General features: G+C 35.6%; 1 protein-coding gene across 3 annotated transcripts in view; it reads left to right on the top strand.

Moving 5' to 3' along the window:
• SNX13 (sorting nexin 13) overlaps positions 1 to 23053 on the top strand; it is a 46183-nt gene that overhangs the window by 17391 nt on the left and 5739 nt on the right. Inside the window, exons 10-22 of one of the 3 annotated variants that reach the window (XM_025895393.1) lie at positions 163 to 251; positions 882 to 981; positions 2529 to 2722; positions 4194 to 4298; positions 5779 to 5911; positions 6653 to 6690; positions 11091 to 11160; positions 13754 to 13926; positions 16304 to 16411; positions 17116 to 17226; positions 18427 to 18588; positions 19789 to 19860; positions 21677 to 21822. In XM_025895393.1, coding sequence (XP_025751178.1) covers positions 163 to 251; positions 882 to 981; positions 2529 to 2722; positions 4194 to 4298; positions 5779 to 5911; positions 6653 to 6690; positions 11091 to 11160; positions 13754 to 13926; positions 16304 to 16411; positions 17116 to 17226; positions 18427 to 18588; positions 19789 to 19860; positions 21677 to 21822 — 1501 coding nt within the window. The remainder of the gene's footprint in view (positions 1 to 162; positions 252 to 881; positions 982 to 2528; positions 2723 to 4193; positions 4299 to 5778; positions 5912 to 6652; positions 6691 to 11090; positions 11161 to 13753; positions 13927 to 16303; positions 16412 to 17115; positions 17227 to 18426; positions 18589 to 19788; positions 19861 to 21676; positions 21823 to 23053) is intronic. The other 2 variants (XM_025895394.1, XM_025895392.1) reach the window with 2 other exon arrangements.

The following is a 23053-nucleotide window of genomic DNA, read 5'->3' on the forward strand; positions in this document are numbered from 1 at the left end:
TTCACTTCCATCAGTAAGGTATTTAAACTGAAAAAAACCTCTTCGGAGGTGATGTGTTTTGTATGTGAATTGTCACTTTTTGAATGATATTTTTAGAGTATTTCAGAACAAGTGTTTATTTACTCACCTGCATTGCTTAATCCTCTTTGTTTTTGCTTTCAGATATCAACACTATAAAAAATCAAATAAACAGTTTATTATATGTTATAAAAGTATGTGATTCAAGAATTCAGAGATTGCAGTCAGGAAAAGTAAGTGTTCTAAAATTTTTTTTAGTTCCGAAAGAGTGAAGTTGCAAATGACCGACTAGTTGTTCTGTTTGCTTGTTCTGTAATTTAAGGCTGACAGAGTTGGTATGTTTGACTTCACTTAGTTTCTTGACTCTCTTAATTGGACCTAGATGTGGCTCCAAGATAATGTAATATTGGACATATTGACTGCTAAAATGATAAAGGATTCTACAACTGGACCCAGAAGCATTACTGTAGTATCAAGAAAGAAGAAAGTTGGACAGAGATGACTTTAAGTTGTGGTAATCTGGAGCCCATCAAATGCTGAAATTAAGTCTTCTTGTAAATTAATTTTCTGCTGGTGTCACTGTTGGTTAAATTGACCTGTATGGTATTACAAGAACAGTAGTGTTAACAGACAACTTCTCATGTAGCAGAATAACTGTAGCCTATGTTGAAGACAAATAGTTATGAGAACGTGACTTTATAATCTAGATCTTCACTTATTAGTGATTGTGAAAATAGCTAATCATTGAAAGGCTACTTTATTTTCTGTAAATTTTTTTTTAATCACGTTTGCTTTGTGGTAAGTAGTTTTAAAAGCTAATTAAAAAAATAAAACCTCTGAACATAATGAACTGTGTCTTACAGGAAATAGATACTGTGAAACTGGCAGCAAACTTTGGAAAACTTTGCACAGTCCCTCTGGACCATATTCTGGTAGACAATGTTGCACTACAATTTTTTATGGGTAAGTGTTAATTTATTTGTTCTGTTTTATTTATGAAGAGTATGCTAACTCACAGGACTGTATGGAATTGCTAAATGTCATTAATAAGAATATCCATGTTTGTGGTGATAATCCTTTTAATGCAGTAGATGGAAATACATTACAACAGTCCAGGAAGTTCGAGAAGTGTGTGGAAGATAACTCCTTGACACAGTTGGTGAGGCAGCCAACCTAGAAAGGTGCCAATCGGAACCTGTTGTTTGCGAAGAGGACTTGTGGGTGATGTTATAGTTGGAGACTGTCTTGGGCAAAATGATCATGAAATGAACACCCTCAGTCAGTTTGAAGATGACACTGAGTTAGCTGGGAGTGTTGATCTGCTGGAGGGTAGGAAGTCTCTGCAGAGGGATCAGGACAGGCTGGATCGATGGGCCAAGGCCAGTTGTATGAGGTTCAACAAGACTAAGTGCTAAGTCCTGCACTTGGGTCACAGCAACTCCACATAGTGCTACGGGCTGGGGGAAAATGGCTGGAAAGCTGCCCAATGGAAAAGGACCTGGGGATGCTGGTCAACAGCTGCTGAACATGAGCCAGCAGTGTGCTCAGGTGGCCAAGAAGGCCAATGGCATCCTGGCCTGTATCAGCAATAGCGTGGCCAACAGGACCAGGGCAGTAACCTGTGCTTGGCACTGGTGAGGCTGCACCTCGAATCCTGTGTTCAGTTTTGGAGCTGTCACTACAACAAAGACATTGAGGTGCTGTAGTGTATTCAGAGAAGGGCAATGGAGCTGGTGAGGGATCTAGAGCACGAGTCTTATGAGGAGCAGCTGAGGGAGCTGGAATTGTTTAGCTTCAAAAAAAAAGGAGACTCGGGGGGAGACCTTATCACTCCATTCAACTTCCTGAAAGGAGAGTGTAGTGAGGTAGGGGTTGGTCTCTTCTTCCAAGGAACAAGTGACAGGACAAGAGGAAATGGCCTCCATTTGTGCCTGGGGAGGTTTAGATTGGATATTAGAAAACATTTCTTCACCAGAAGGGCTGTCAAGCACTGGAACAGGCTGCCCATGGAAGTGGTGGAGTCACCATCTCTGGAGGTATTTAAAAAACATGTAGATCTTCACTTATTAGTGATTGTGAAAACAATCACTTTTGCAATCTTAGTGGCATGGCTTAGGGTCACAGTTTAGGGGTGGACTTGGCAGTGGTAGATTGATGGTCTTGAACATCTTTTCCAGCCTATTCTATGAACCTGATTTGTTAGAATTCCAGTTTGAACTTCCTCTTTGTATCATGCTGCACAAGCCTGTTAAACACACAGTAATGATGGATTCACTTTTTACATGTGTATTTGAGGATTCAGTGCTTAGTTCCTAGACTTTGCTCTCAGTTTTGTTTACTGATTATCACCAATCTGTATATAGTACTTTTTTTATTGACTCCGTATGACAACGATTCCAGATATATAACCAGATCCTGGAGTTCCATCCATGTGTAGTTAATGTCATAGAGAATTGTTATTCTAAGATACACAACAGTAACTACAGTTGTGTGGTGTCTCTTTTCTGTAGATTACATGCAGCAGACTGGTGGCCAAGCACATCTGTTTTTCTGGATGACAGTGGAAGGATACAGGGTTACGGCACAGCAACAGCTGGAGGTACTTCAAAGCCGGCAGAAAGATGGAAAACATCAGACTAATCAGACCAAGGGTCTATTAAGGGCAGCTGCATTTGGAGTTTATGAGCAATATTTATCAGAAAAGGTAGGAATAACTTATTTTTGCATTGTTTGGCATTTATTCTTTGTACAGATACTTCTTTGATAGTTACAGCTAAGTTAATATGAAATGGTTGTGATGCAGTTGTTTATGAATTACATGTGAGCTATTGTGTATCTTCTCTCTCTCTCCTTATGTCAAGCAGTAAGAAAATGCTGTCCTCTTTTTTCTTTTCTCCTTCTCCATTTAAAAGGCTCGTACTGCCACTGACTATCCTGTCAAATGCTCTGAATGTGTTCCTCAGAAGCTGACTTTCTAGAATAGACAAACTAGAGACAATGTGAAGACAGAGTAAAAAATACTGTCTCTTTTCATATGCTGCCCTTTCCCTTCCTTTAACTTTGCCCTCCAACCTTGCCTGTCCCCTTGGAGCCCAGTATTTGTCTAAACTTGGACTAAGATTGGGTTTTCAAATGAAATAACTTCCTGTGCCTCTCTACAATTGTCTGTGTAAATTGCTCAAATATCACCATTGGATATCTTCCAGTAGGCAGTAATGTATTCTTCTGTGAAAGGAACCGCTAGTGTTAACAAAGCGTCTTCATTCTAAATTTGTGTGTGCATAAAAATCACTTCTCGCTCAAAAGCTTCCTCAAGAAATTATCTCTCAAATATCTAGTAGCATTCTCTTTCCACGTAATTTCTTTTACTTTATTTTTTCACTTCAGTAGTCTATCATCATGGTGGTCTGTGCAGAACTTGCTCTTGAGTTGTCTGCTCACAAGTTTGAAGTCAGAAACCACCTAACACTAGATCTGTTCCAAGCTGATAAACTCAGCCTCTCAGCTATGCTATCAAGTAAGCTGTGCTGAGTCTGGTTCAGTGCTGGCTCTCCGTCTCTGTTACAGAAAATGGGGAAAGTGTGTGAATTTGGGCCCATCTAAAAGAATTCTTGATGGGCAGTGGTTTGAAATCTCATACCAAGGAATGTCTGGGAATCTCACAGATGATGCTTGCTACTAGCCTGCTCGTAGCTGTGATAGAGTCTGCATAAAAAGTTACTATGTTTACAGTAACCTCTCTGGAAATTGGCAGAGGTGAAAAACTGTTAGCCTTTCCTCAGACTTTTCAGGGCTTCATCCATTTACTTTCTTACTGGCTTGTTCTTGATTTCTGAATCTAGATCTTTCTATTCATAAATAAATAAAATCTGTTTTTAAGTCTTAGTAAATCTGGTTTAGATACTGCTTCAAAATAGTATGCATAAATTGTTTTTGAGGCAATTCTTAGTGTTTAATCTTGAGACTTCTAAGTTTATATACACACTCTGAAGTTAATTTGGGGGGGAGAATGGGATCTGACTCCTGTTGTATGTTCTACAGAGTTAATACAGATATTCATCAAGGAGAAATTTCATTACCTTTAAAGAATTGCAGCATTGGATTGGGTTTTTTTTTGTGAAAATAGAACTTTCTTATTTTCATGCTGCAAAAGTTGATTTAGATCTCTATGACAGGCATCTCCGAGAGTTAATATTGATGACAACTTAGTAGCAAAACTTGCAGAAACACTGAACCATGAGGATCCAACACCTGAAATCTTTGATGACATTCAGAGAAAGGTATACTCTATTCATCCTGTATTTTGTAAGAACTGTTAATAGTATAGAGTATTAGACATCTTTGCAGATACTGAAAAATAAGGAACTCAAATATCTAAAACATGTGCTACCATTTTTCTATTCTGTAAAAATTGTGTTCTAAACTGTCAACTTGTACTTAGCCCATGGTTTTCAAAGCAATAGACAGAAAGAGTAGGTATCCTGTATGAAATTAATTATGAAGCACAATTTAGAATTATGGTATTTTTATTTGTGTTTATGCACCAATTTAAGAAACATGCAACATGTAGAATAAATAAGAGGTACAGTTTTAGTTCAGTTTAGCTCTTGTTTTCAGAGGTTGATGTGGTGGTCCCGTGTTAAATTCTGTCTCTCTTTCCAGAAGTTAATTTGATTGGTCTGTTTCTGCAAACCTGCCCAGTGTAGGAGTCAGAAGCAGCAAGTGCTGAAGAAAAAACAGTATTTTTACAATTTGCATACATAGACTTTATCACTCAAGTCTAATAGATGTATTTAAAAAGGAAAAGTGAGTGCTTAATATTCTCACAGTAACTTCCATACCCAGTCTGAGAGGTTTTTACTTTAGGTCATTGATTTAGTGTTCTCATTCTTACTAAAAATTAGTGATTTGAGCTGTAGAACTTAGAATCACACTGTCGTACTTGAGGCCCACATGTAAGACTAATGGAAGCACCTTGTGAAATCTGTATCGTTCAAAGTAGGCTACAAGGACAAGTTATGCTGAAGAGCATAAATTTCTTGTGTTACCAAAGAAATGAACTTCCTCAGACCTGCATGAATTGTTTGTTGGTTTTTTTTTTCGTTCTTGCCAGGTGATAGCATTTAAACAGTGTTCCATGAAAAAAAAAAAAAAAATTAAAATATTCTAGACTTGACATGAGTATCCAAACATTATGAAATAATTTCTGCTATGTATAGGTACATGTGTATGTGTATATGCATATATACTACATAGGCTATGTAGTTACATATTTCGAAGTGGTGTTATTAAATCTTTTTGAGCGGGGTAGTACCATATTGACTAAAACTGGCAGTTGTCAGGAAGGAAGCATATGGTGTTTTCCTGCCCATCCGTTCCCTCTTCTCCCCTCTTGCCCTGAGTGTTTACAGGTCTATCTTTATAGTTTATCAACAAAGAAGGACTCAGAGATAACCTGTTATGAAATGGATAAAGACCAAATATGTTTATGGTGCAATTAGAAGAGTTAAGAGGAGAGGATGGAAGCATTTACAGCTATTGTGCTACTTCCCTTCCTATGTGTGCATGTCTCACTAGTGAGATATTTTCTGAGACTCTTATACTTCTGGCACAATTAGCTCTCATAACTTTTCCATTAAGAGTAATTCAGAGACACATATGCACAGATACCTGTTGTTCAAGTAGAATTTATGAAAAGTAGTCCAATTAATTAAAAAATGTTAAAAGTGTTTCTGAAGGTGGCATTTTTGTTTCAATAAGGTGTACGAGTTGATGTTGCGAGATGAAAGGTTCTACCCCTCGTTCAAACAGAATGTGTTGTATGTGCGTATGTTAGCTGAGCTGGATATGCTGAAGGATCCTAGTTTCAGAGGATCAGATGATGGTGAAGGAGGTGAGCTCTATATCTGTCAGGGCTATTTCCTGGGACTGTTCTTTTCTCTGCTTTAAAATGAAAACAAGAAAATTATCCACACTGTTTTTAAGAAATTAAGTTGTTCCTGTGGTGTCTCTGATATTTAAATTAGTTTCCTCCTTGTGCTTTTTTGCGTAAATTGTTTTGGGACTCAGATAGAGTTTTCTCTGTAGTAAGTTTATTAATCTCATGTAAAGTTTTTTCAGGTCTTGGTAACAAGTGTGTTGCTAAACTAAATATGCAACTCTTCCATTCTATTTTTTTATTACAAAATATTTCAGACTTTTCAATATGTTGGGTTGTTTTAATATATAACTATACTCTTCCTCTGGAAATAGAAATTGAAAGTATGTAGGAGATGTGGCTTTTAAAAGAAAATAAAATCATTGTTCTTGTAACTGAAGTACAAATACAATGGAAATTGTTTTAACTATGAAACTCACTCCTTAATGAAGCTATGTCATTGGGAGATACAAACTTAAAAAAATGTTACCTGGAGTATTTATTTAGTATCTATACCTCTATAATCTTGCATTTCTGTAGGTATCTTTATTGGAAACTTGAAACACTTATATGTTGGGTGCAACATTTTACCCAGTACCGCAGTTTTCCTTTATTTTCCATAATGTTTTGTCCATGCATTTTTATTTGTGTGTGGCCCTACAACAGGGAAAAAGCTTCTAACCTGTTTTTTCCTTTCCTCTTCTTCATTGCTCCCAGAATCTTTTAATGGGTCTCCTACTAGCAGCATAAATCTGGTAAGTACTTGGATTTTTTGAACTTTTTTTTCTCGTCAACAGCACAGAAAATGTTATAAAATAGTTTAACTTATGTACATTAGAGGTTTTACTTCACTGCAGTTTAATTTCTGAAAAAGTTCTTGAATCAAATTGAAAGACACAAGTTCTTAATTCCTCTGTAAGATAAAACTGTCCCTTTTTTTACTTTATGATGTTTAATGAAATTTTGCAGTGTTTCTCACAGAAACAGTTAATCTATGCAAAGCATACTTTCTTATCCCTGTTTGGTTTTCTTAAATAGAGATAAATTTGAAGTTAGGTGAAAACAAATCCTTTGAAACAGAAATCTCAAAGGATTAAATTCAAATAGACTGTCAAATGAGCCATTTAATTAGATTTTTGTAGGGTGGTGTTTGTTGGTTTTGTTTTTTTTTTGCATTAGAACTTGATTTGGAAACATGAAAGTATCCAGAGTTTATTCTGAAAATGTATCTTTGTTTTCTAATCTGACCAATTTCAAGTTCAACTTTTGGTATTTTTTTTTAAGTGATTCTTGACTGTGTCAACTGGCCAGAACTTTTTCTTTTAATGTACCAAACCCAAAAATCTTATACAGTTATTTAAAAAGAAAAATCATAAAAAATTTTATGTATATCCTATCCTTCCTGTCAGTTGTTTCTTCAGACTATGTGTAGCTGAGCCATAAGGTATGCAAGGTTCAATTAAGCATATGAGAGTATGTTTCCAGACCCTTTAGTTTTATAAAAATTTACATAAAGATTTACAATCTGCGTGCAATTTCCTGGCTTATGTGATTCATAGGCTCTTATAGTTCATTCTTGGAAAATGCTGTAGCTCCTTTGGAGTTCCACTGCATTGATTAGATCATGCTTACATGCAGAGGAATAAGAGTGTATTTTTTAAAGGAGTGCACTTAACATTAATGTAAATGTGTTTCCGTGTGGAGTTTATTTCTTTGTGGGGTTTAGTTTTTTGTGTTCGTTGGGGTCTTTGTTGTTTTGATTTGTTTGTTTGTTTGTTTTAATTTAAACTGGGATCTTTTTTCCTACTATTTTCCTCTTGTTTATGTTTTGAAATGCAAAAAAAAAAAAGGGGAGTTCATTAGCTGGTACAATAATAGCTGATACAATTTATGCAAACTCCTGGTAGATGCAGAAGAAAACTTAATTTGGCCATATTTTTTATAAATTTGCATACAATTCTGGTAACATTTCACAAGAGAGTCTTTTAATTGACTGATCTCTTAAAAAGATCTTTGAAATATCTCTTAGGTACTTCTTCTAGTAATGTTCTGATCTATCAGAGTTATATTTTATTGATGGGGATTTGTCACTGTGGTGGCTTATCTAGCTAGTAGTTATCTGCTGCTTAGTTTCATGTGGCTTTCTCAGCTAAGCTAGAAAGTCTTAAAGCCTTTATCAAGCACTCTTGCAATACAAATAGGTATTTACATGGGACACTTCCAAGTCTTGAATTTTGTTTCTGTTGTGAAAAGGGTATTTATAGAATACTACATCTATTATTTTTATTAAGAGTGAATAACATTCTAGCAGCAATGCATAATAAATTTCTATTTATGCAGAACTACTTTTCTGTAGTTTATATCATTCAGGGTCTTCAGTGCTTTTACAGGTGCTTGAGTAGTGGTAGATTAGTTTTTCCTGGCTGAATTCCATGTCAAGAGTAAATTTCTGTACACATAGTTTAGCTCCCTTGTGTTAGTCTGTTACATGAAGAAAAATAGACCTTGGAGAGGTTACTTCAAAGGTCAGGGAATTTCTGTACTTGTAGCTAATGACAATGTATTAAATAAGATTGAGTTGTGATGTGATATTTTTGGGTTTTTAATTAACTTGTGTTCCTGTGAATATACCTAATGGCAAAGATATTAGATCATATTAAATGTCTGTGTGTTGTGTTATCTGTTCAGGTTTCAACCTTTTCATTTGCTTGTATTAATTGTTGCTGTATAGGGCCTTGCCACAGCAGTCAAGTGTTTCCTAAAGTTTGTATTATAAAATACCTCACCTGCAGTTTATACTTTCACTGGAAGAATTTGGAAGAGCGGCTTAAAACAATTTTGAGGAACAGTTATTTTACAAAGATATCTTAATTTCTGCCTCTTAATTTGGCACATTAGTCTACTGGATTAAACCAGTAGGGCACATTTTGAGGGTATGTAACCATTGTAATATTTATAGACTCTTGCAGATTTCCTCTAAATGGATCCATAATGGGAGCTTTACAGATTGTTTTTGCATTGAGTAAACAGAAGGAGTTACACGGGTGTTACCTCTCAAAGACCTTGAAGAGCAGAAATGGCTGGGTTGAACTTCTGGCACTCATTACCATATGTCAGTTTGAACCCCGTTCAGTTATCACAAAGAAAACTGAACTTGAGTGACAATGAGGAGAAGCAGGAAAACAAGAAGTAATGATGCTTTTTAAAAAAATATAACACTACCTTAATGTTGGTATTTTGTAGCAAAGAAAATATTTGAGCAGTTGACTGTTACTTGACTTCTTTTATAGCATCCTTTCCATCTTACTGTTTATCAAATCCTAGAGCTTTCAGAATGCCAAACACTTATCCAAGCTTCCACAAATGCCTGCTGTTTGCCAGTCTCAGGTGATGCTCTGCTCCTAAATTTGGACCCTGCAGTATAGTGCACCTCACCTTACAGCATCATTGCTGTTCAAGGGTGACTTGCTTGAGAATGGACTAGGTTGGAGAAGGTCTAGTCCTATGTCCAACAATGGCCAAAAGCAAGGGTAAAGATTAAAGGAACAGCCCACTTATGGTGATACTTTACCAGAATATTCTCCAGTATCCAATAACTTATAGATTTGGGAATTCTTGAGGTAAGATGATGTCTGCTATCAGAGTAGTTTTGAATGAATTCGTCTGTTCTACCATTCAAGAGACATAAACTTTTAGCACAGTAGCATGCAGTGGCAAAACAGATTTCCCAAATAAGCTTTCTTTTCTTCTACCTTTTCTCAGTCTGGGACTTCAGTGGTGTAAGTCTACAAGGTGAATGATACCCAGGAGACTCTTTACTGCAATATATATTAAAGCATAGTTTCTGTGTTCAGACTCTTAATTTTAATTAAATTCAGTATCTAGACTTTATAACAGAAATGTTACATACCTTGCCTTCCATAGTGAAGGCTTAGGCAGAGGCTGATTGAGATGGTTGAGGCAGAGAAGAGCCATTCCCTGCAGAGACCTAGAGGAGGAAGGAGTGGAGTATTGTGTTGGGGTATTGTGGAGTTGATAAAGATTCAGATGTAGGAGGGGCAAGAATAGAGTCTTTACATAATTTATGTTTTCAAGTCAAACCTATCTTTTAATTGTAATTACATAGATTGTTTTATGTTTAAGGAAACAGGAGTTTTGGAAACTGGATTGATGTAGGTTGAGGTTTTAGTTTGACATAGGCATGGCACTGCTACTCTGTAATTCCCATTGTAGGTAACTTTTTGTGCCAAGTCACTGTTAAACTGGCTTGGTTAAATGATAAAAGATAGCTATATTCTTTCTGAATGTGTTTCTTTGGAGAATTTTAGAATTTGAGGGTAAAATATATAAAGGAGCTGGGATCTCAGTGTCTGTGTATTCTACTTAAACAGCTCCAACTGGTAATTTAAGATTAGGATCACATGTGTAGTGGCCCATTCAACAAACTTGAAGAGCTTTATTATGTTAAATCTTAGTAGCCAGATATAATAATTTTATATAATAGCAAAGCTTCTCTAAAAGACCCATTGGGCTTTTTTTGATCCCAGCAATTACTGAATATGGAAACGGGGCATTAGCCAACTGAGAATGTACCTGTTCATTTTTTACAACAGAAAACATTCCTGAGAAGAATGTTTGCTGGATTTTTTACATACAGCAGAGAACCTATTCAAGTTCTACTGCAGTGTAACTTTTATGTAGTGTTTTAAATCATTTGAAAGAAAACAGAATGGTGTAAAAATAAAACCAAAAGGTCTGTTATACAACGTCTCTATCTCCCCAGTTGTTTGGGACATTTTTTGGGTTTTTTGCTTAATGCTCAGTAAAAGACTATCTGTAGCCATACTTCCATTAGAGTTGAGATATCAAACTAAAGTGGAAAATATGTTTGATCAAATATGAGCGATCACAAAACTTTGTGTGAAAATGATAAGGGAAATGAAGAGCCTTACACTCTGTAAAATAAAGGCTTTGGTAACCAGGCAGTACAAACACTTATTTGCGTTGTTACAGTGCATTAATCTATTCTATTAGAGTAGTGAACTGAAAGTTTGAAAACTAAGTAGACTAATCAAACACATCTCAAATTAAATGTGTCTCAGATCTAATTTTTTGGCCCATTTTTTCCTTCTTCCCTTTCTCCCCCACCCTGCAGTCCTTAGATGACCTTTCAAATGTCCCTTCTGATGAGACAGTTCAGCTCCATGCATACATCTCAGATACTGGTAAGTGAATCTGTTATGATGCCTGCTTACTTGTTTTCCACCATTTATTTTGAGTTTTTTAATATTACAGGCCCTTGAAATCCTAATCCTCTCATTTTTTTTGACCTCATAAAACATTTGAATTCATATTTTTCATTAAGTCCTTGTAAGGGAAATCTTTACAGTATTTGTGCTGTAGGTGATCGACCTAGATAGTATATTTGTACTTAAAAATTGATTTAATTTTTGTTGTTTATCGTACTAGTATTATTATTACTACTTCTGTCTCTGGAGAATCATTCATTAAACTTAATATTGAGTAGTATTTATTTTAGCAATTGCTTAAAGAAATTCTGGAAGCCATCTCTTTCTAGTCATGCAATTATAATTCTTGACTGTTTACTTCCCTTACTACGATATTTTTCCCCTAATTTCCGTGTTTCCTTATTGCCATAGCTTAATTTAAGAAAATTACTTCAGTCTTTATAGTGGTGGCATTTTTAGTTATCTTTTAAAAAAATCTCAGATAATATTTGCAAATATTCTAGTTAAATGAGATTGGGTAATTAAATTGAGCTTCATATATTTTTTTGGGTAGATTTTACTATGCAATAGGCTTTTAAATATGTGTATTTATATAGTGGACACATGAACTGTGAGGGAGAATTCAGCTACTCAACATATTAATTAAACTGTTATTCCAATCCAGTGTGAGAACACTGTGCAATCCAAGTGTCACTGTGTCATTGTAGTCCTTAGAGAAAGAGGAAAATAATGTGAAAGTTAAGAATCACATTTTGCTTTTTTGTTACAATGGTATGTGATACCTTTTTCAGAGTTAAACTTTGAAGTTTCTATGTTTTGACCTAAGAAAAAGAGGTAAACTTAGAACCACATGAATGGTAAAATTTATAGTCTTGATGACAGCATGTATTGATAACTATCAACTTGACTCTGTATATCCATAATACCTCAGTTGAAACAGGGAATATGTACAGGTTTGTATTGTAAGATAGTATTAAACTGGGTATAATCTTCTGCACTTCATGTTTGGCAGTAGGTGTATCTTGCATCTGTGAGCAGGCTCTTTTCCTCTGCCAATTATTATCCTTTACTGTGCTTGTGGGCTGTATACAAACAGGATTTACCTCCATGTGTTTCAGGACTCACACTGTCTTGTGTTGCAAAATAAATACTGATTAAGAGACTATGACATAAGGGGCAGCAGGACAACTTCTTTCCTTTTCTGTTGCTCCTGTCCTGAAGCAGTTTTCCTAAAGGTGCAGCTTAGCAGTGCCCCTGAGATGTGGTCTGGTGGCTGCACAGCAAAGTGGTCAATGTGAATGCAGAGGATAGGGCTTGTGCAGCATCTATGGGGCTGGGATTTCCTGGCTCCGTTCTCTGGGCAATCTTGGCACCATCCTGACTGCTTACTCTTTCCTCTTGGGTTTCAGCACTCGATATTCTTCTTCTAGAGGGTAGATGTCAGACAAGATGATACTCTGTGCTCACTGTGCACCTTTCTAGTGTATAATTCTGGCACTGTCAGCAGCTGTCACTGTCCTATAGGTGCTCCCTGGCTGCTTAGACATAAGCATTACACTTCAGAGAGGTCAAGACTTGAAGCACCACAGATGATGATTTGTCAGGAAAAGTATATTTTTTGGAGCGTGACTGCCTTGAAAAATTCACAGACTTTGATTAAAAAGTATTTTCATCTAGCCACGGGAAGATTGTGGGTACTGGATATTGGTTCAATAATTAGAGATACAATATGTTGCCAATTTAAAAGGTGCACATTGTAAACAATATTGGTTCTAGGTTATTCTCTAGACTAGATGAAAAGTTTTGAAACAAACTATAGTGGGAAAATTCTGTGAAGGAGGAATGTCCAAGAGGACTTCAGTATTAATGAAGATCAAAAAGGTGCTTGTGTTTCTTTCAGACAACTGTCTGTATTCTTTTCATTTATAAATTGACTTTTCCATAAAATGTGTGTATGCACACAGAGAATATATTGTATACATATATGTAGAGTTATGTGTCTGTATATATAGTTTCTGTTGACTAAAATAGTGAGGGGAGTGTTTTTTATCTTAGAGTTAATAGCCAACTGCCAAGTTAATAACAAACTGCTGATGCTAATAACAAAACTGAAGGCTTGCAGCTTGCTATAATTGTCTTGTATTTATAGATTTTTTTTTGATGGGCAGACTTTTGCAATATGATTGGACTACTTTGCAGACTGGAATTTTCTTCTGGTTTCACAGTTGTTTTTCATCCCCATCTTGAGTTCTTTAGGTTCAAATACTTTTTAAAAGATCTGTTCATTATTTTAAAGTTGAAATTTTTTCTGTTTGTTTATGTTTTGCATGTCAGTGAAACATCTAACTTTTGAAGCTGCTTAATCTCTGTTTAAGTTTACATAATAAGTTTTTGGAGAGTGTCACTTATACAGTATTTTGGATAAAAGGATAGCTTACTCTTCTTCTTGCATGTCCATTTTTGTCTTTCAAGTCTGTCATTCCAGACATTTCTTCACTTCACGTTTGTGTCCTTTCGTCTTCCTTCTTTCTGTTTGTTCCTTTTTTATTTTTGTTTTTAAAACTACTAGTCTATGCTGACTCTGACCCATATGCTGTGGCAGGAGTGTGTAATGATCATGGCAAGACATATGCCCTGTATGCCATCACAGTCCATCGGCGAAATCCAAATAGTGAAGAGATGTGGAAGACATATCGACGCTACAGTGACTTCCATGACTTTCACATGAGGATCACTGAGCAGGTAATTAATCTCATAAAAATCTTTATAGGTGCATGTTTCTATAGTTTAATAAGCAATGACTGTATAATTGCTCCATCAAAAGGAAATGGAACTTAGAAAGTTTCCCCCCCCCACCTTCCTACTTAATTTTACTTTAAAATATTTGTGTGGAAGTTGTATTGGTCTCAAACAATTATGTATTAGAGATTAAGAAGTAAAAACTGAGCTTGGGAAATAGGTATTTAGGTTTTAAGTGAAGTGTTAAGAATTAGTGGGGTCCCAAAAGGGAGAGCTACCCCAAAAGGGTAGCACTTCACTACTGCTAGACAATCTACCTTTTACTGCTGTACTTGTATTCTCAGCCTTTTAACCCTCCTAAAATGAAAAAAGGAAGAAATAGAGAGTTGTAATTTACCAGCTGGTACAAAGTAGAACCTGCTGATATGAAAAAAATGACGAAACTACAGTGCTTTTAAAAGGAGGCTGAAGTACTTTTAAACCAAGCCTTTGGAGAAGTCAGATTTGACTGCATAACCTTTGAACTAGTCAGAAGTGTCAGTTTATATCCCTTTACTCTGTTATTAATAAAGAGACATAGAGAACAAATTCTGTGCAGGTAGGTTAGCATTTAAAAGTCACAGCAGTAATAAAAATGGAAAAAGCTTTATTGAAAAAGCAAATGCGTTGAATATTTGGATTAATTATAAACGAAGTCTGACTTTCCTTTGAATTTGTGATGGTCTTAGAGTGCTGTCAATAAATTTGAAATACCAACTTTTGCACTCCTTCAAATTGATTCTTTTTTTTAAACTAATTCACTGTTTTGAAGAATTCTGGGTCTTATAGTGAGTTAATGTTCTGCTGATATGGGGCAGTCATTTAAAACTAACCTAACTGCAAATGACTAGAAAGAAATGGCAAAAGCGAAAATGTTCAAAATATGAAGACTCAGTGTTTGTTGTTGCTAAATCTGATTTCTTTGGATTTCCAGAGAATAGAAACATTATCCTAGAACACTAAGATTGCAAAAAGTAAACAAATTCCTGTGATTCTCTGTAGCAAAACTTCCAACGGTTTTGCTTTATCTTGACAATAAAATAGACATCCTTACTGTCTTATGTGCTTGTCTGAGGCATTTTAAGGGTAAGGGTTAGAATCACTGATTTAATAGGAAGGGCAGGGATTGTTTAGGTTCTTCAGAGAAAACAGATAGTTGATCCAAAATGGAATTGGAGTTAGCTGTGTATAGAATCCATATGAGTTTTTTTCCTTGAAGTACTGAATAAATTCACACCAGTGATTTTAGTCAGTCATTTGGAGTAGATACCTGTATTTAAAATAGAGACCATTAATTGCTTACCTTGCTTCTGCTTACATACAAGTCTCCAATTAAAAACTAGACCATCTTCTGTTCAGTTATTTTCCCACATGACCTACTTGCAAGGGAATGGGATTTGCGAAATTGGAAGGAGTTATTTTTTGGTGCTTCCTACAGACCATAAATTTTATATGAGCTTTGTAACCTTACAAAGTTTAATGATGCAGGAAGAGATCTTGCAGGGACTGAATGGAATCCATCTCATTAGACTGTAATTTTGTGGTCTTTTCTGGAGAGAAAAGGATGCAATCTGTTTCGGGTTGTTTCTTAAATCCTAGATACTCTATGTTTCTCTCTTTACCACCTTAAGAATATTATTTATTAATTACAGGAAATCTGGATATGTGGATAGTCCTGATTCTTCAAGCTTTGTTCTTGTCACTTTTTTATTTTTGTGCATTGTGCCAATTATACTCAGCCTTCTTAAGTGTTAGGGCCTCTTCTTTCCCTGCTGCTTCCCCAGAACTGCCATTCTTTCTGCAAAACTGGAACATGTCAACCAGTGCCAATCACCATCATTCCCTGTAGAAAAGGCACAGATGATGCCACACTGAGTATGGTATGATAACCTATGTGTAAGCTGGGTGCTGCCATGTCTCCAGGGATGAAAACTTAATAATTCCTTAGTAGGCTTGATCAGAATAGGAAAGGGAAGAGATTTTAGAAAGATTTACAAGTTCCCTTGATGTAGTCTCGTAACTCTATTAACTTCAGCCCAAATAATAATAATAAATCTTGAGCCTAAGCCTTTTGCACACTGTATGAGTCTGTATGTCAAAAGTGAGTATCACATGTGAGTTCAGAAATTAAATTTTGCTCTTGATAATCTCCTGGGAGTTTTCATACATTTGTTGACAGAGTACCTTTCATTTTGGCTTCTCTGAGGATTCTGAGTGCCAGGCATGATGCAGAAAATTTTTTTTCAGATGTTCTATGGTTGAATAGGTGAATATAATGGCCTTATATGGAGATTTGAAACTCTTGAAAACAGAACAAAAAAAAATCTTCTCTTTTTTCTAGTTTGAAAACCTTGCAAATATACTGAAACTTCCTGGCAAAAAAACATTTAACAATATGGACAGAGAATTTTTGGAAAAGAGGAAAAAAGATTTAAATGCTTATTTGCAGGTAAGCTGTTACTTTTTTTGGCTCTGTGCTTGGTTGGAATTACTAAAAAAAAAAAAAAACCCTGTGTTGTAGGTGGTATACAGTCCTTAATAAATATATCGTAAGAACTTGATATTGTCTAATAGGTTTACCTTTTCTTTGCTCTTTTGGTTTGTTCTCAGCCAGTTCTGTCACAACTTTTCTGAGCTGTTGAGGTTCCAGCTGTGTTGATTTTGAGCTTTACACCACTGACTTTCTTCATTAACACACATGTCTGTGGTCACTTTCTCTTGTGCTGTTGCATATGGATTTCTGTGGCACCCACTTTGGTGGTGTAGGAAACCACACAGCTTCTTCATTCACATAAGACCTATGTCAGCTCAAGCAAAGGAATTCAGTTGTCTTACTTCATAGGGACTTCCTGGTCATTTTGCATTAAAGTCTGTTGACCAACTCAGTGGACACATTAACAATAAATAATGAAGATGAGTAAAATATTGTTAAATGACAGTTTGAGTGTTCATAAAGGTGTGAGATGCCATAATGAACATAGGGGTTAAAGTTATGGGAATTACCAAGAAGCCCATTACTTCAATCTTGAGAATAGTGTAATGTTGGAATAAAATTGAGGAATGAATGAAAAAAATACATTGCAAGATGCAGTGTCTTTGATTGTGTCTTGTTCATTATTTATTAAAATAACTTTTAAAACTTATTTTGCTCAGCTCTTGTTAAATCCTGAAATGATGAAAGCTTCTCCAGCCTTAGCCCATTATGTGTATGACTTCCTGGAGAATAAAGCCTACAGCAAAGGGAAGGGGGATTTTGCACGGAAGGTAAGAATGTTTTGCACCGTCAAGGGAACTTCAGAGCATTCGTTTGTGCAATGATTGCATTAAACAGACAAGTTGAATTGATATTAAGCAGCTATATAGCACTTCGAAAGCAGCTTGCGAGTTGCTTTAATACTTTTGAGTGGCAAAGTATCCAAGGACCTGTGGAACCAAAAATTAACATTTTTATAATAAGTAAATTTTTTTTGTATGACAAGGAAATAAAATTTTCAAATTGGACTTAACACCAAGATGACAAGTGTGTTTGTTGCAAGTTGCTTTCAGTCAGACATCTGTGATTTATTTTTTTTTGTGGTCTCGTTCCTTCTGGTTTCTTTTTTCAGTTCTTTACTCTGTATTTGCTGCTGTTACCATGCTTTTCACTCTTCAGCCCAAAAGATATGTGCTTCCCTTCAGAAGCACCTGTTATGTACTTAGGTGTTGTAACCATCTAGAGTCATTGGTCAAATTCAGAGCTCTGGCCTGTGCATCCTCTTTGTTAAGCCACCAGAACTCTCTTTAGGCAAGTGATTCTTTGTTCAGTTGACCAGTTTGTGCGGGCATCTGCTTTGCAAATGCAGTCATTTCTAAACTTTTAGTTATTTTGGTATAAAAAGCATCTGTGAGACTGTTGTCACTTGTGATTTCCAGCTTATGAGACTCTTTATAGCTTAACTCTTTTTAAGGGCATCACACTAATATTTGTGTCTCTTTTGGACTGAATTTAGAGAATATACTGAAAGAAAAATTTCAGTAACAGTTTCTATGGAACTACTTTATGGTTTTAATTATACTGAAGCATATTACTCCAGTGCTGTTTAAAAGAGGCATGTTTCAAAGACGAAAAGTTGAAAGCAGAAGTGAAACATCTGTAACTAGAAAACTTGGAAGGGAGAAATGGTATTGAATGGAGAAGAAAAGGAAAATAAATTCAAGCTAAGAAAAGCCAAGGGATGGGAAGTGGAAATGACTCAGGAGAACATCTGTTGAAAGATGTAGATAGCTACAGTGGGGCTGTAAGGAATGAGAAATATAGATGGAAGTGAAGCTAAAACTTTATTCTGCATTCTGTAATGAAGTTAAATAATTTGAGTTTTCTTTTATGTTATTGGTCTCTGGAACAGTGTGATACTTCTCATAGTGTATTAATTTACTGGTGCCCTCATAGATTATGCAATTCTGGTTAAACATCTTCCCCTTCAGATGGACACATTTGTAAACCCACTGCGTAACTCTATGAGAAACGTATCAAATGCAGTCAAGTCTATCCCTGACAGCCTGGCAGAGGGAATGACTAAAATGTCAGACAACATGGGTAAAATGTCAGAGAGATTGGGACAAGACATAAAGCAATCATTTTTCAAGGTAAGAAAATATTGATAGTTAATACATACAAGTAAATTAATAGAGGATTCACTATTGACTCACTTAAACCAATGTTATATACTACAGAGTCAAGTCATTAAACAGAAAACCAATCTGTTTTTTACCTGCACCTTTTTAATAAGGTTCAGCAGTCATTATAGTACAGATATGGAGTTCTCTTTGTTATTAAGTAAATTCTTTTAAGATGGCATCTACACACTGTTACAGTGATCCTTCACTTGATTCAGTGTAGCCACTTGAGAAGAACATGAGATTCACTGATTTTCATATTTTTTTAATGAACCGTTCTCATAAAGCTAATTTCCTGCATCTGCTGCATTCATGAGGAAAAAAACCCACCATATATTTTGAAACTTAGAACAGGGAGATAGCCTCTCTTCTGCTTACTCCTTGCTGAATTCTGATTTAAATTAAGTTTTCTTTCTGTTTTTCTAGCCATCTTTCCTCATCTCTTACATTTCTAAAATATGATAGCTTAGAGGTGGGGAATCAGTAGCATGGCACACCATCTAGAAGTCCTGTAATAACATCTTCATCTTCCCTTCGTTTTTCTTGCCTTCCTCTTTCTGTGTGTAGCTGTGAGGTCTGGTCAGGGATTGTCCCATTTTGTGTTACCAAAGCAGTTAGATGTGGCAGATGTAAAACAGCAACTGAGATGAGTGAGTTAACCCTTAAACCATGAAAGGGAATAATAAATCAGTAACTGGGGGCGGTTGGTGGGTTTTTTTTGTTTTGTTTTTGGTTTTCTAAATTCTTGTGGGATAAAATGACTGTCTCTGGACTTTCTCATTGCTGGTAACTTCCCTGGTGTGTGACCAGCAGTATATCTGCAGTTATACTCATGGGGAAGTCCGTGACTAGGCAGGACTTAAGATCAATAGGAAATGCCAGAAGCAGTATCGGGCTCATATGAGTTTTTAGGTGGGTTTCAGTTGAAGCATTGGACACTTGAGGAATTATGTGGATTGTCTTAAAGATGTTGATAACTTTGATAGCTATAGGAGAATATCTACATGTTTGATTTTTGGTTTTGGAAGTGAAAGGACTGCTGTATATTTATCTTTTGGACTTTTGACCAAAATGTTTTAGTTTCATAACCAAATTGTTTATGAAAAATTATCTGATTTATTCATACTCCAAAGTATTTTTCCTTCATAAACATAATCTTTTTTATTATAGGTGCCACCTCTGATCCAGAAAACCTACTCAGATCCTGACCACTGCCGTGTTGCAGCACCAATTGATGACAACGTGAGTCTGACATTTGTCCTTTCAAAGTTGATTCCTCTGAAAGCGAAGGAATGAATTATTTGTTCTATGTTAAACTATACTTTTTATTGTTTTCTGACATTATTATTACAAATAGTTCTTAAATTTATAAAAGGAAACTTAAATACTTGTAAAATTAACATCTTTGTTAGTACTGAAATGGTTTGCACAATGTGGAAGAACTGTGAGAGTGTACATACTACTGCTTCTGTGTTTTGTGTTTGGGGGGGGTTGTTTTGTTGGTTTTTTTTCACTCCTCCCTCCAGTTTCTGTCTGTTAAAGATAGTGTGGTACCAGACTGTTAGCATAATTTCAGCTGACATTTTATGGATCTGATTTCTGATGGGACCTTTTAAAGAACATTTGTTTAGTGGATCAAAAGAAGTGTTTGCTATGTTATTGTGAAGCAACCTTCAGAATGTGTTTCTGAATAATAAACTTTTAGTGTGAAGTAGTAATATTAGCAACTTGAAAATGAAGTTTAAGCTCCTGGTGTTATCATAAGCTATGGTATTTTGTTATTGTTTTGATTGAAACATTGATCATATATGTGCAAACAATTGGGGGAAAAACCTTTTATCTCTAAGTAGGACAGAAAAGCCATAAGATTACCAGTGATTATATGCAATTTGCTATGGTCATAAATCTGCACCTGCTCTTCATGGGCACCTGCCCTTCATGTTTTGAGTTCTTTGGTCACATCACAGCATTTCAGTTTGTCTTCCTGTACATAACTGCTATGAAGGCTTGGTAGATGTATTTTCCTCAACTAACATAGCCTTGAGTTCTTCTGGATTTTCTTCTTCCGCATTATTTTTCACAAAATAAGAGTACCCCCAAGTTTGTAATTACAGTTGGAATTAAACATCTTTGATACTCCTGGAACTTTTGTTTTGCACAGGCAAAACAAAATAATATAATTCAAGTATATGAGCAGCTTCTCTATAGGTGTTTCATTGATCTTCTGATTAGAAGCTACAGTTCTTGATAGTTTCTAAGTTAACATATCAAATGTTACTTAAAGGCAGATTTCAGATATTTTAAAACTTTTCAACTCTCAGCTTCTCTTCTAAGATGCTTTGCTGACAACTTCCAGTCACTAAGTTAGACAAAAATATGGCAGTTGGAATGGAATTTTACATGGAGAAGCAGTACTGTAAAAGCGAGCTATGGATCTATACAATCTCCAGCTGGGTTATGAACCCACTGTCTGTGTTCCAGGTTTATCTAAAGATGTAGTTGTGTGGTCCACCAAAATAATAATACTAATGTGTTTTTTGTAAACTAATCTGTGTAACGTCATCTATTAAATAATAAAATTATGATCCTTTTCTTAATCTCCGAACATCAAACCACTTGATAGCTAAGCAGGTTAGAACAATACCTAAAAAAAAGGCACTTCGTTGTAATGAAATGTGGTTGTTTTTAACATCCATAAGAAAATGATGCCACGGAAAAGAAAAGCTCTTTCCAGAGTTTTCATGTTCAGCTCTTTCCAGAGCTGGAAGCATGGCAACCAAAGGAAGAGGTTAGGAACCAGCTCTCTCTCTAGGACATGTATTAATTTTACTCAACTTTTTTGATAACTGTAGACTTTTGAAATAATTATTTCTTCTTATTTTAAAAATTCGGTGTATATAAGTTTATCTTTAGTTTTCAATCTTTCTTTTCTATTAATGGTGTTACAGATGATTTAGGGAAGATTTCACATTGTTGTGCTTATACTGAGCTACTAAAACTGTAGCTTTCTTGAAATGAAATAAAAGTTTACTGATTTTTTTTTTTTCTTGGTGACCAGGTGGATGACAATATTCCACTGAGAGTAATGCTCCTTCTTATGGATGAAGTCTTTGATTTAAAGGAAAGAAATCAGTGGTTAAGAAGAAATATAAAAAATCTACTTCAGCAACTTATTAGAGCAACATATGGTGACACAATTAATAGGTACTGCTTTTCTTATATTGAATAGTGTGTGAGTGAAACTATGTAGTCTGTGTCTATAAATTCTTCTTGGTATTATTAAATTATTGTGGTTTGAATGTGCATATATTCCCCTTTGAAGATATTCAGTAAGCCAAGAACAAATGTGCAAAATGGAGATAAACACAAAACATCGCTGTAACTCTTAGTAACTCTTATGTGCTGGAGAACTTACAAAAGAGCTTTTGCATACCAACAAGAATTCAAATTTCTGTGAACGTCACTTAATACTGATGCTTTTTGCCCTGTGTTTTACACTACACTTTTTGTTAATAATATTATTTATTACTTTTGGCACTATTTCTGCTTACATCTCTTTCATGCTACAAATGATACACTGACACTATCAAATTATGTGAACTATACTGAGTTGCTATGTAAAGTTTCTGCTCTCACACTTTAGAAGATGCAAGGGGGCAAGGAAAAGGACTGCTATGGGGTCTGTTCTGCCCCCTCCATTTGCTCTGTAATTCACATGTACCCTCATTCATGCAAATGCAAAACCCGTTAATAATGCTTAATAAGTAATGTTTCTTGCCTTCAGTTTAGAGGTATGCAGTTTCCAGGACTGGCCTTCTAATAATTTGTTTCTGAAATATAAAAAAAATCTAGAACAAAAAAAAATTCTAGGTGCAGATTTAGCACTGCCTTGTCGCTTTGGATTTAGTACCACTAACCAAAAACTTAATTTCTAGCAGGTGAGAAGTAGTTTCCTATTACTTTTTATCATAATATTCCTAGCTGTATCATTACTTTTTACCCTTCACAAGTATATTTGTGACATTTTCATTATCACTGTTAAACATATAGACTTGTGGTACCAGTAGGGATGTAACCATGTAATAAAATGGCACTTGGTCTTTCTCAAATAATGCCTCTTGGCCAGGTGACAACTAGCTTGAAACCTGTACTTCCAAGAAAATGCTGCCCTGTTGAATGACTCTGAATACTTTTTGCTGTTTCCAGACTGTAGAATAAGTAGCAGAGTTTATGCACAGCATGCTGCTTTCTTATTGGAGAGATGGCTGCAGTACTGTTTTGCTTCTGCATTTGGAGTCATTCTAGATACTCATGGCTTCACCTGCTTCAGCAGTCATACCTTGTACTGGCAAGTTCTTGGGGTGTAATGGCATTCTGCAGCAAAGTTGTGGTTTTTACTTCTTAGAAAACTAAATTCATATTGTGGTTAGGGAAA

The sequence above is a fragment of the Manacus vitellinus genome, unplaced genomic scaffold (genome assembly GCF_001715985.3).
Source record: "Manacus vitellinus isolate BGI_N305 unplaced genomic scaffold, ASM171598v3 scaffold_3_pilon, whole genome shotgun sequence".
NCBI classification, from domain to species: domain Eukaryota; kingdom Metazoa; phylum Chordata; class Aves; order Passeriformes; family Pipridae; genus Manacus; species Manacus vitellinus.